Below are 14,374 nucleotides of genomic sequence, written 5' to 3'. Positions count from 1 at the left end.
AAACAAAAATAAAAACCATTCAGAGAATGAGTGTTTCTGTAAAAATACCTTGATCATCTTGGATCAGAAGAATAAATAAACAGTAAAATACTAAGACACAAAAAAACCCAAGGTGTTGTTAGGTTCTGGGAAAATACCTCTAGGACAACTAAGTAGCATTTTACTGTAATTGCACCTAGATGTGCAACAGGCGACTAATCCGTTGAATTATACCATTTCCTTAATTTTAGTAGCAGGCATTACATATTTTAGTCAAGCATATGAACATTTCATAACATTAAAAGTGTTAAGATCTAGAGGTATAGTACAGGTACCAGGTATTCTCGGTATGTTCCTCCACCTCCCTCCATGGCAGTGATCTCTTGCGTTCTGATTTATTTCCAAGAGGCATGACCCCTTTTTGTATCAAAGAACACAAAGATAAAGGCTCAGATTTAGAAGGACAGATGGGTTTCTATCCAGAGGTATCAGATACTGACTGATCCCAGCAGAAGGGAGGTAACTGAATACTTTTCAAGAACCAGACCTAAATTTAAACAGGAAACGAGAGACATTTTCTCAAGTTAGGAGCTAATATTATAACACTGGAACTCTCCTTAATAAAATAAAATGAAATAAAAAAATAATAATAAAATAAAATAAAATAGGCCTGTAGCATCTCCAGCAAAGGAAGAGCTCTTCAGATGTAACTGGATACTGAATGGAGTCTGTAATTTTCACGTGTAGTAAAACGTCCAAAGAGTCAAAAGCAAAAGACACACGAGGAACGTAATGAATAAATCTTTCTCATGTATGAGGTACTAATAAACTCAATGCTGACAAAAACTGACCATCTCAGCATCAATATCCTGCAACTGCTCCAATGCTGACATCTATTTCCTCCGTCTAAATCATTACAATTGTAGAAAATAAATTTGGTCTAGACAAGCACAAGGAGAAATAAACGCCGTACGAACAAACTCTCACTTGTGGGTGACGGAGGGCAGGATTAACTCTTTTAACTGAACAAAACCCCTTCTCTAAGTAACAAAGCCACTTTTTTGATTGTGTAACTGGTTACAAACCATGCTTAATCCAATATTAACACAGTCACAGCATTTGTTTTTTCAACATTTGGCAAAACCAAAAATAAGTATGAAAGCATGCATAAAGCAGGAACACAGCACCTCTAACAGCCTCTACTTGTTCATGTTTTTAACACCCTTTAAAGCATCTAATGCTGCAACCGCTTTCCAACCATAGGAACCAACCTACACCACCACCACCCCACAAAGCCCTGAGCTGACAGGTACGCACCAGCTGTATTCTCACATCAAAACATAAACAGCCTCAAATATCTCAAAACTAAACAGTAAGCACCATGTAACACAACTCGTGTAAAAAAGCCAACTTCTAGAGGCGCTTTCCACATGCCACTCCTGGTGACTTCTGCAAGAACATCTCCCCATAGCTTCCAAGAGTGCTGCGGCTCCTAACCACAGAGCTCTAGTTCTCCTGTGAAGTCGGTCATCCAGAGCTTTTAAAAAAAACTAAACAAACAACATTCTGCAGAAAAATATTTTGCTTTTGAAGTCACGTGATCCAAATTTTTCTGTCACATTTCCTCAACATATGGTAGTTAAGATTGAAAGGAACAAGAAAAATACCAACAAAACAGAAAACACTGAAAATAATTTACATTGATGATTAGTTGGGAGTTGCATCTTTTAAATGCTTTTGCAAACGACAACACACATTTAATAGGTGGATATTCAAAGTCAACAGGACTAGAAGTTCATACAAGTTTCCACAGTGACCACACCACAGACAGAACCTGTCTGCAAAACATGAAACACTTTTTCCTCTTTCAATCCTGGCAAAAAAACCCAAATCAAGAATACAGTTTTGGAAACCTCAATTCTAAGCAGTAATCAATCGTAACACATTTCAGCCCCCCAAAACTGTGTTTTAAATAAAATACACCTTCCAGTGTATTTACGTATTTGTAAAATGAATTTTATTTGCACACCAGTCCTTTCACACACACATAGTTTAAGGTAGCTTTTAATTGCTCCAACTACCAAATCATTTTATTTTAAATGTACATCTCCCATGTGTATCTTCTGTAAACACACAACTCCTAAGTAAACTACAGTAATCACGGTATGGGGTCAAAGATGCACAAAGTCAAAGCCAAATTCAACGCACAGTGCCTTAAGCATGAGAATGCTCCCTCTCTGCAGCTTTCCATTTCACATCCATGTATCCCACGTAATGTATCAGATATCAATTTGTACCGCTAGCATTCCGAAAACTTGCTCAGAAAGTTTAATTTCAAGATTATATTCTTCAGAATCACCTTGTTTCAGTACTAAATTTGCCTTCCAGCTGTCAAACATCTTTACTGAATAGAAGCTCTACATGTTAAATGCACGGTCATAAATGACAAGCTACTTAATTTTTATGTAGTCCAAGCAAAAAAATAATTGTAAAATAAAAATAGTATGCTTCAGTGAATGCATCAATTAAAATTCTTACTAAACTATGCCAGAAATACACTCGAGATTTCTTTCAAAAAGTTCAATTCCACCAAGTTTTCCATGTTTCTCAATATTAGCAAAGTAAATACTTGGAATTCACAGAGGTAGGTGACAAAGAAAAAACTGGTTTCAAAAGGATGTGAACTCAAACTTAAACGTGGTTAACATGTAGATCTTTTGACATACATTACTTATACAAGCTGAATACCAACAGCAAAATCTTTTATTAAAGTACTAAATATGAGTAAAAACTATAAAGAGAGTCAAAGGATGCCCATCACTGAGCAGTGTTCCTGAGGAACAACTGTCATCACAAGCTGCTCACGCATGGATGTATCTATCCAGCCATCCATAAGCCTACATTTTTTCATACCTATATAAACAAAAGACGTATTTCTCTGTAAAGACTTAAAATATCAGGGGGGAAAAAAAGGTATGGAGAAATTTTTTCCACTAGTGACATTTTTATGATTATATCACTAGACACTTGACAAAAGCGTTACTCTCCAGCATCGCAGTAGTGGGCAACATTCCAGTCAAAACTATGATGAACAAAAAGTCACTATAAAGAATTTTTTCTAACAGAGTTTTCAATAAACAATTTATAAAACCATGTAAAAATGTTTCTTCTGTGGTTCATAGCCAGAAAACATTCTATACTCTCAGCTAAAATATCAGCTTTACTGCACAACTGCTGTTTACTCTAATTTGGAACTGTGAAAAATAAAGTGGAAGGAGATAAGGACAGCCTATTTGCTCAGTAAACAACACTATGTGACTCACATACGACCCTTAAGTTGTATGTCACCTGAACTAAGATATGTATTAGAATCTTATTAGCCAAGCAGATTTAATCGAAATTTTGGTTATGAGCATGACTTACAGCAGAGCGAACCTTTACGCTTCTCAGTGGAAATCCAGGAAGCTATTTACAGTCATCCAATTTTCCAGTAAGTTCTACATACCGTGATTCAGCCCGTGCTACACTATACATCCTGCAAACACATCCCTCGGCCATTTAACTGAAAAGGGTATCGGCTACGCTCCAAAGTCTCCCCTTCACTGACCACATGACTACTTCCAGTATAAAAGACAGACATTTACCAAGGTCAAAATGGGGGGAAAAAATCGAGCTTTCACAAGAAAGCAAAACATAGAAGAGACCCAAGACAAGAGCAAAAACCAAACCCAAGGCACAACTCGCGCACACTTACATTTGCAGCATGACTTCGCTCAGAAACACGCCATCCACCAGCGCCACATATTCCTCCAGGTTGGTCCCGTTTCCTCCAGCTAACGGTCCAAACGTCTTAACCTGCAACATAACCAGCACCACCGTGACACTAACTCCACCTCGCTCTCTGCCGCAAAGCATTTATCTTCAAACAATGAGCAAATAAGTGAGTAAGGCGTGAGGAAAAAGGAACGCTTACCCAGGTGACAAGAGGGCTCGACATGAACTGCTCCAAAAGGGGGGTGAAAATTTCGTTCTCCATTTTACACAAAAACGGTTAGCATCAATGTAGCTCCTCCGATGCAAAAAAAAAAAAAGAGAAGTCCTTCACTGTACCAACTCTCTTAAACGCCCAAGGATTCAGCAGGAGTAAGTGAACCTCATTTTTACCAAGCAATGCGGCAGCAACAAAAAAGTCGGTGCACTGGCAATGGGGATTTATCTTCTTCTTTCAGGAAAAAATGCATCTGGAAGTCCATCTACGCGTATTTCAGCCTTTCCATTGATGTCTCTCCCTCCCTACATACCGAAGGGGCAGAAGGAAGGAAGAAAAGAGGGAGGCTGCCTGGCTACTGGGATTCTGCATCAGACAAAAAAAAAAAAAAAAAAAAGGAGGAAGGAAAAATCTGCTTCAGCAGCCGCAGCTCCTTAGAAAGGAAGGAGAAATTCCAGCAAAACTCCGCAAGCTCATCCTGCCCCTGCCCCACAAAAAAAGACACCCAGAAGGGGGGGGGGGTAAAGAGGGGCAGAGCCCCCCCGCTCGCAGCTGAGCCCCTCGGCTGCCTCTGCACACCCGAGAACCCCGCTGCCCCCCCGGCACGGGCAGCCCCAGAGGGAAGCAGCCCCCAGCAGGGATGAGAGGCTGTCTTACACCAGTTCCCTTTTCTAACCCCTTCCCTTTTCCACCAAACTACGCCGCGACACAGGGACAGGAGCGGCACCCGCCGCCGCGCCCCACAACCTCGCCCTTCCCCCGCGCTGCCCGCTCCCCCCGTCCCCTCCCCTCAACTCTCTCCCCGCCGCCCCCCGACCCTCTCCCCAGCCCTAACGCCCGGTCCCGCTGTTCGCCAGCCGCTCCACCGCCACCCCCCCCCCCGCCGCGGCACCGAGCTCCGCTTCCCGCCCCCTTCGCCCAAATAACGGCCACCTCGCCTCAGCCAGCGCAGCCGCGCCGCATAACTCGCCCCCTCCTCTTCCTTCCCTCCCTCCCTCCCTCCCCCCCCAACGGGCGGTTCCAGCGTATGGATCCCTCCGCTCCGGTCGGTGTGCGGCAGCGCGTTATCCCTCCGCCAGCCCCGGTCCCTCCCGCCGCCCTCACCCGCCGCTCGGGGATGGCGGCGCAATTAGAGAGGGGCGGGGCCGCGGAGGGAACCGCTGCAGGGCTCGCGCCCGGCGCGCGCACGCGCCCGGGCTCTGCGGCGGTAACGGCCGCGCCGCGTGAGGGGGGCGGCTGAGGCGGCGGAAAGGCGGGAGGCTCTGCCCCGCAGCGGCAGGAGGAGGAGGAGGAGCAGCGGCGGGGGCACGGCACTCGCAAGTCTTCCCCCTGCCCCTGGGGCGCGGGAGGAAGATGCTCTTCGAGTCCCCGTTGGGAAAAAGGTGCCTGTGAGGAAAAAACTCGTCGGGGGGGGGTGGGGGGGTGGGGTGGGGAGGAGAAGGGGAAGTCGCTAACGCCCTTGAGGAGAAAAATGGGGGATTAATGGCACGATCCCCATCCCGCCTTTCGGGGAAAGGGAGGAAAGGTTTTTCTCCTCGGGAGGTGGAATCCAGACACACCCACGGTAACACAGACCCGGCTTTCTGGAGAGATTCAGCTTGGAAAGAGGGGCGCGGGGAGGGGGCGACCTGGTAACGGTGACAAGCAATTTGCTCGCCCCAGCTATTGTCCCTAAGCCATCTCTTGCCACTTGTGTCCGAATCCCAAATACCGCATTAACCTACGGGACCGTAGCTGCTTCATAGATTATGTAGTTTATGGACAAAGCATTTTGCAAAATCTCAAACTAAATCCAAGCGTCTCTTCCATGTAGTATAAATTAAATTGCAGCAAATACCTTTAGTTCTACCCACGTAGTAAAAAAACCCAACACCACACACATACTCGCCACAAAACTGCAGTAAAAGTGACTGAAATTAAGTCCTTTTGAAAATCATCACAGCAACAGCTAAACAGATTCGTTTGACCCAAATACTGGATATAGTATTTGTCCTAACAGTCCCAAGAATGGAAAAAAAAAAAATCCAGTCATTACCTTTTCCCTATATGTGAAACTGAAGAGAATGTCGAAGTAAAAGATGAGAAAAATAAATTATGGACCTTTGAATATTAATATGTAATTTGTATTCCAGGGATTATTTGGTGGTTTTTTTTTTTAAAAACAAAGTTGCATAGTTAAACGTTTTGACGTTTTCAGCAAAAATCAGGTCTTCCCCTCCCAAACCAGTTCTTCAGAGTGAACTCATCGTCCTCCTGTGAAACAAAAGAAAGAGCAAGGGAAAAGTCTGCAGTCTTGGGTCTGAATGAGAATCTAGTGATCCATGAGTGAAATAACTGCCAGTAAACTACTAGCCCTTAAAGACAACTACAAAAGCATTTTTGTAAAAGCCTGGCTAACCAACCGCTCAGCTCCCTGTATCTGGCAACAGTATATAATATGCAATTGTGCACCCAATACTATGGAACTTCCCTGGCTCATCAGTTTGTTTCTTGTGGGCCTTAATTAGGCAGTAATGACTTTGGCATAAAGCAATTTCTAGGAATTAGAGACTGACTAGTAGAAGTTGATAGCCCGTGTAGTAGTCACATGTTAATAACACCAGCTGGCTCAGGAGTTCCTGAAAAATATTTTATGCTGATATTTCCTAACATTGAGATAAAGATTTAATTAAACTGTTTTAGATGTTTTTTTACTTTTATCCACATCATCCAGTTTGCATGCATTCTCAGCATTGCTGTTGGTCACTGTTGCTGCAAAAGACTATTCTATTTTAGATAAATACTGCATAACATCTTTATGAAATACACTGTAAGATGGTTTATCTCAGATGATTTACAATTCCATATTAGAACTGAAGATTAGTTCAAGAGAAAACTAAAATTTCAGAAAAGGTATCCAGAAGCAGTCATACAAGTTTTATTTTTGGCCTTTTTTTTTTTGACTAATAGCCCTCAAAACCTGGGAAGAAGCTCTATAGTTTCCTGTAGCTTACACGTTGTCAAACCAAGTGTAAGAATATTTACCTCGTTTTCAAGTATACATAGACATCAATCAGAACAAATTGCTGAAAGGGTAGCTATTTACAGTATAGTCATAGCTGGAAGAAATTGGACAAGCTAGAGATCGTTCAGTTGCCTTTAGCATTCATCACGTGAGCACCAGCAGGATACCTACACATGGTAGGGACATTGTTGGTACCTACTGGTTAGCCAGGCTCGACCAGTTGTGGCTGTCCAGGACCAGCTCAGTCGCTTGTGCTCAGCTGCAGAGCAGTGCAAGCTACTTAGTTAAAACACAGATGTCTACAAGAGGTGAGATGACTTGCCATAGCACAGGAAGCTGTCCACCTTGGATTGCTGAGCCTTTGTTTGACATCCATCCCTTGAAGTGAATTAAAAGGTAGAAAGAAATGGCTTCCATTTTTAATGTAGCTGTCAGGAATCTCCAGGAGTATTGATCTAGGAAACACTTGGAAGTCATAGCTCTACTTGAAGTGGCAAGGTAACATTGCTATAGCCTGTGGTTTGTGATATATTTGGCTGCATTGTTTTAGCACTTTTTACCTGGGAAGACTCCTAAAAGCAAGTTTGAGGACAATGCTTACAGTGGTAAATCCAAGAACTTTGCTACTGCAGTTCAGGACCAGCTGAGGAAGTTGGCAACTTGAGTTAACTGACCCAGAAATAGAGAAGGCTGATAGCAGGTGATTGCTCATCTCAAAGTGTGAGCTGACTGAAATCCTCCTCCATCCACTCCTTCACCCCCAGAATGGAGCATCTGGATTCTCAGGTGTCTAGCAAGGTCTATGCTTAGACCAGTACCACTTCCTCAATTAGGAAACCATTGGGACACCTAAGATGGTAAAAACCCATCTTTGCTCCTCCTTTCATAATCCCAGCACCGTACACCTAAAAATCACACTCTTGGCTTTCAAATTTCATTAGTATATATACAGCTTTCCTAAATGGTATAATTCAACTTGAAATTATATCTCTATCTTCCCCTTAGAAAGTAAAATACAGTATTTTGGCCATAATAGAACTGATAAGATAGTTTGAACGATTCTCTTACTTTGAAACAACAAAATGCATTATTCTTAAACTTGTTTTAATAGTTTTAACTATTGTAGGAAGGCATATTTGGGAATATTTCGGAACTGAAAAATTACACTTTTTAGAATTTTTCAAAATGCACAGAGGACAATCTTGTTCTTTAACATCTCCATTCTCTAGAACAGACCTGTCAGTATTTAATAAATACAGTGTGTGACTTCCTACTTCTGAAAGAACAGATTTAGCAATTAACATTGTTATTTGAAGTGTAGTGTTTGTTCCTCTACAGGTGAAGCATCCCCATCTCATTTCTATTGCATCTTCTTTGGTATCACAAAGATTTTTACACAGAAGACACGGAAATTATAAACAATCTGTGCCTAGACCCCAGATCTGCAAATTACAGAATTACTTCATGATCTCACTTTAACTTGTTTTTCCTCAGAGCATAATTTCTTAGGCCTGTTGTTGCAAAATAAAAATTGAAAAAGAACGACTAGAAGATGAAGTGATGCCTTAAGTCTCCAGATAACAGGAAAGCATAACTGTGTACAGCCCCATTTACCTCCTCAGAGTTTGTCAAAAGATTTCTGGTCAGCCATGCCCACAGTGAGCCAAGGGAGGGGACTGTTTTGGGAGGAGGGTATAAACAATCTACCATCTTTAGCTGATGCAAGAGACAGTGGTTTTTCTCTTCCTCTCCTACATAAGTAGAGGAAAGAGGTGTCAGAGAAAGCTCTTGCCAGTGTTTTTGCATGCTGATCTGCACTGATGGGTTGCTAGGCCTTTGCAGAAGAGGACAAAACAGTATGGATGCTTGGAATCCACAGCAGGGCGATGGAAGTACAGTCAAAATGAGAATTTTCTGAATATGGGCTGACTTGACAGGACAGTGGCTAGTGAAAACTGCAAGCTAATGACAAGTACAGTCACCTTCCTTGTCTATGTTGCTCCCAGAAAAACCTGTTTCCTTGTCAAACAAAGGCTATAGGAACATTTGGAGCAATAAAGAGAGTAAGGGCACTGAAGGCTTGAATTTTTGAGTATGGCTAGGAATTCCCAAAGGTCCCACAAGTACAGTAGACTAACAGTTACTTCTTGTTCCACAGGAGTTGAAAGCAAGGGAAATCCCTCTGTAACATGAATAATGAAGTGGAAATTCCACAACAATTGTTGAAGATTTCTTCTCAGCTACTGCATCTGCTTTAACATGATCAAAATTCCCCATCAACTTTAAGGGAACTTTCCAAGCAAGAACTGTAAGTAACCTCAGAATGAGAGTATTTCAAGTGAAAAATTAAAAACAAAATAGTAGAGTCTTGGGGAAAGTGGCTATTGTCCATTTAAGGTTTTTTTACAGACCTCAGACATCTTGCAGTTTCTACCCAGTTATAACAAGTAGCAAGAAATAAGTGACAACAGACAAGGAATATCCTGAATGGATATCTGCAATCCAGAACAGTTTTCTCTCTCAGCATCCATACAAATGCATCAGAATTTCCTGTCAGGCAGAATGCTAATTGCAGGAAGAGGTATTTACCATTTCCAGCCATGCCTATCTGACATCCACCTCACTCCAATTCCTTTTTAGCCATGTTGATATTGAAACCATCATTTTCAATTGAGCTACAATGAAAAGTACAATCAGGCAGATTCACACAAATCTAGCAGTGACTTCCAATAACAATTTTGCTATTAAAAATAGGTAGTGACTTGATTAGAAGTTTAAGTAGTTAACTATGTTTTTTAAAATACATCTTAAACTCGAGAAGTCAATGCAGGGGTAGAACTACAACAGTAGAGCCCGATTCTAACTGCCACTATATCACTGAATTGCACATTAGACAAGTCTTAATTTACTTGAGGAACTACGTTGGTATTTAAGCTGTGAAACAGTTGGTGAAAGTATTATATTTAATACTGCTATTCATCTGAAGAGGGAGGTGCTTACAGCTTTTTGTTGCTTTTCAATCTGTTGGACTGGCAGGAAGGATGTTACTGTGGCAAGTCAGCTGATGTGATCGAAAATAAATAGCAAGGTATCATCGTGATTTTCAAATTTAATATCCATTCCTAAGCGTTTCCATAGGCTTAGACTCCTAAGAGAACATCAGACAAATACTGCCTTACAAAAAAATTCACTTAACTTATTAAATTAATTCAGATCTTTTCCTGCTTAGTCAATAAAACATTTATCTGTGTTTCTCACTTTCATCTGCTGACTACAAGACTGTCTACTAAAATTGGCTGTGAACTTCCTTTTGTTATTTGCTGCATACAAAGGAAACAGATTTTTTTTTTTCTCTAAAAGCAAGCCTTAAACATTACAGCAAGAAGAGTAGTTATCTGGGACAATAGCTTCGGTACTAACTTCTGTTGTGGCCAGTGGAGTGAGACCAAGCTCTTGCTGACATGCCTTCTGTCAAACAGGTTCCTGCCAGTATGAGTAGTGTTTCTTATGAACTGGGTCAGAAAGATGAATTACAGGGCAGGCTATCCATTTCCTCTGTACACAGCGCAAAGTGCAGCCCCATCTGCTAATTGTTAGCAATTACAGCTAGCTGTGTCTTTGCAGATAGGTGGCTAGAAAAGCAAGACACTGCCATTGTGCCATCTTGGATCCCTAACATACAGAAGCATTGAGCTGATTTTCTTCTCTAGATTCTGAAATTGTTTGCTTTGCTTCACACAGCACCACGTTACTGGTAATTGCCTCCTCATCCTTTGCCACAGACTCTTGCTGGTGCCTTCCTACTTTCACCTCTGTTTTTGCAGTCTTGATGTCACTTGACCCCAGTAGCTTGGGCAATGCTGGCATGAAACCCGTATTTATCAGCTCAGCAGAGGTTATTAGCTTCCATTTCACAGAGCCCTGCGTCACCTTTATGTTAGCATGTCTCATTAAAGGGGCATTCCTCACCAGCTGGAGATGGTGTTTAGGATCTTCCCAAGGTAAGTAAATAATGAACTGGATGGAGTACGTTTCCGTGTTTGAGATTGCAGTTTGTGTGCATGGGCTTAGTTAACGCCTACAAGAAGAATGAAAAACACACAGCACTAAGGATATAACTGTAGTAGAACATTTCTGTTCACATCTCTGTTCTTCTGAGCTCCCTCCCTCAGGATTATCTATTCATTTTCTCATCTGGTTTTACCCCTGGTTATTTGTCAAATTATTTACGTCTGAAAACAGCTTTTCTCTCTGTGAAATTCTGGTGAAACAATTAAAAGCTTTTTAAGAAATCCCTATTTTGCCTTTGGGAAACTCCTTTGACAAGCTTGTAGAGCAAGAAAACACAAGTTATTAATTTACATCATTACATTAAAAGACTGATATTAAAACATTTGAACTAATTAATAGAAAAAACTAGAGGTCAAAAAAATAATGCTGAATTAAAAAATGGTAATTACACTTACTAGATAGCATTCCTGATTAAGCTTCTTGCAAGAGTCTGGATCATGAGCCACTTAAAACAGGGAACATCCTACTTGTTCACACCTTTTTCAGAGGCCACTGATAACTGTAAAACCCCTTTGTTTGCATTACGTCCAGATGGTTCAGTTCACTGTGATACCAGTTTAACTAGGAATTCAATTTAATTGGAGATGAACGCGAAACTGGAATTCTTACCTATTCCTGTTCGGCTCTGGAAAATATGCCATAAAGGTTTGTAAAGGCACCTCAAAATTCCAGAGCATTGATTCGGAGCAGGTTTAGTGAATCACAGTAAACAGCAGGGCTGCTTGCAGTAGCACACAATTTCTGCATATTCATATCATCTTCACTTCTACTGCATCTACTGAATGAGCTAACGGTGTACAGGAACAATGCCTAGGTTATCTTCCATAGTCTATTGGAAATAATCTTGAGAAGGAACTCCAAGATTCCCATTATGTGTACAGCCACAGTGTGATAGCTACCATTATACTAAACAGAAAAACAATGTTAAGTAGAAGCAATTAAAATAGTGACCACTATCACGTGTTAACAAATCTGAACTTCTTAGCTATTTCCCTTTCCCTTACTTTCTGATATTTTATCCTGCTGTTTTTCACTCAAATCTACCCCACTTTAAAAAGTTTTATATAAGTATTTTTCTATAACAGCTGATTTTTCTTCTGCTAAAACCTACAGTGATGCATTTGGTCATTTTGTTCAGGCTTTTCTGAACCACTGTCATATCAACAGCTGTTTCCTGTGTATTCCTTTTCAGTGTCTAAATATCTTCCCTGGGTGGATTCTTCTTGCCAGCTTTATATGCCTATAAAATAGTATCTTTTTTCCTAAGGTGGTCATACAATACTGAAGTTCATGATTTTTACACAGTGCTCTAACAATATTTATGAGATTGTCTAAGGTAAGGGTGTAGCATAGTGTACTGGTGGCTTAAAGGTCAAAGGATAGTTTGGCAAAAGAATAATTTTTTCCCGTAACTTCAGGCTCATACTGAGGTGCCAGATTTATTTATTTTTAATCTATTATGAAGCAATGAAGCAATTTCACACACTACTATGTTTTTTTTTAATGCTTACATTAATGAACAATCTGCTGAAATTATTTGACTTGATTTTTTTAATAACCTGGGTAAGATTAGAATTTTGATTTCTGTGTATCTCGATCTTGATTTCATCTTGATAATTCTTGGGTGGGCCAAAAAGGGTTTATTTTTGCTTAGGATTATTACTTTTAAATATTAGTAACAGGTCGAAAAACATATACTATACTAAATGTAAGTAGGAGAATATTGTAGCCCTTTTCACAGGGTTTTTCAGAAAATCCTATACTAAAATAGTGAATAGTTTGAAATTTATTCCTTACAATTCCTTTCTGCTACTATGACCTATAAGATATTTTTTATCATAGTAGTAGTCCACCTTAACAGTCTACCTTAAAAAGATGAGATTATTCAGCTTTTTAAGTCTGTATCTCTGTGAAAGGAAAACACCTTAACAAAGAATGGTTTGTTGCTGACCTGCAGCTGGTTTTGGTATTTCATCTGAAAGGCTATTTAAGTCCTTAATGGTAACATTTATTCCCTCTCCCTCAGAGGAGTATTTTACAAACAAAATTAATTAACAAACGAGGATAGCCAATTTTGTGCTATAGTTCAGGCTGACAGTCACCCAAAAGGGGTGTTGGCACTAATAATGATGATTATCTCAAAGTATCAAGAGGTTTTCTGACTGATGAGATCTCTGCTGGAGCTGAAGCTTTCATCCTGGGGTGATGCACATGGAGCACAGCAGAACAGAGGGCAGCTGGCAGAAAAGCAGGAGCTGTTGCAGAGGGCATGGATACTAACAGTGGCAATAGCATACAAGTAACCTCTGACTCAAATTATCAGCATCTGAACCCTTGATACTTTACCCAATTCATCCATAGTCCCATCAAAAAGATGACTGACGCCTCCAGCTTGTGAGGCTTTAATGTTTCAGAGCTGATCCTTCTACACTGGGTGGGTATACACTCTTGCAAATGATTCAGATTGACTTGACTTTATAACTGTACTGCTCTGAGCTCCGATCTTCTGCTGTCTAGTTCTTTCTTTTACTGCTTCTGTCTTGTCTGGATTCGGTTAAATGGAAGCATGTAGCAGGGAAGTACCAGAAGTACTGTAGTTTCCTTTATAGCAACATGGACCGTGGTTAAGAAATTAGTCAGGCATTTAGGAACTACTAATCCTTTTTGTGAAGAATACAAGGCTTGTTTCTTCGAAGGAATTTCTAACTCAAGGGCCCAACACATAGTTCAGTTTTACCTACTGAATGCTCTTGCAGCAAGACAATGTTAAAAAAGTAAAAACAGGGGTTTAATGTCATTTTCTTTCCTTACTGCCAATTTTTCTTGGGCTGTTTTGTGATGGCACTGTTATGATGGATATCATCATATTTCTGCGTCTTCTCTTTGAAGAGCTGATACTTATCCCAGTGCTTAATAACACTGATAACAAAGAGAAATCCAGCTGTTCAAGAGGTAGTAAAAGAAGCTTGAAGCATTCCAGTTTAGAAATAAATTGCAGTTCAATTATCATGGGTTTGGGAAACGGACACCAAGCACGAAGCTTCATCCAAATTACCAAATAAATTCTTCCAATAAGTATCACATTTTTCACTGCCACTATGGGTCTGCTCCATTTCTGTATCCCAGCCTGTAACAGCAGGAAATCCACCATGTCACATATAGTGACAGTTGATTTCCCTTCCTGCTTTTACACCAAAATACAGTAGCTGTAGAAGGAATAAGAAAAAAAATGAAAGAGGTAAATCAAGTAAATACCAAATTTCTAAATAAGCCTTCATTCCTAGTATGATCCTATGTTAAGTGAAAGTCAAAATTCTGGCTGTGGACATTAT

At 40.6% G+C, this 14,374-nt stretch overlaps 1 protein-coding gene across 6 annotated transcripts in view; it reads right to left on the bottom strand.

Moving 5' to 3' along the window:
• The window catches only part of CCDC88A (coiled-coil and HOOK domain protein 88A), a 74,352-nt gene extending 70,230 nt beyond the window's left edge, over positions 1-4,122 (bottom strand). For 5 of the 6 annotated variants that reach the window (XM_086631905.1, XM_086631906.1, XM_009987142.2 and 2 more), the window contains exons 1-2: positions 3,953-4,122; positions 3,734-3,834 (exon numbers count right to left, since the gene is read on the bottom strand). In XM_086631905.1, the coding sequence (XP_086488031.1) occupies positions 3,734-3,834; positions 3,953-4,015 (164 nt within the window). In that variant the 5' untranslated portion in view covers positions 4,016-4,122. Of the gene's footprint in view, positions 1-757; positions 786-3,733; positions 3,835-3,952 lie in introns of all 6 variants that reach the window. The other variant, XM_086631903.1, reaches the window with a different exon arrangement.
• Between the last annotated feature and the right edge of the window lie 10,252 nt (positions 4,123-14,374).

This window comes from Tauraco erythrolophus, chromosome 2, assembly GCF_009769465.1.
Source record: "Tauraco erythrolophus isolate bTauEry1 chromosome 2, bTauEry1.pri, whole genome shotgun sequence".
Classification (NCBI taxonomy): domain Eukaryota; kingdom Metazoa; phylum Chordata; class Aves; order Musophagiformes; family Musophagidae; genus Tauraco; species Tauraco erythrolophus.
The sequence above is the reverse complement of the archived record's forward strand: the minus strand, read 5'-3'. Positions and strand labels throughout refer to the sequence as shown.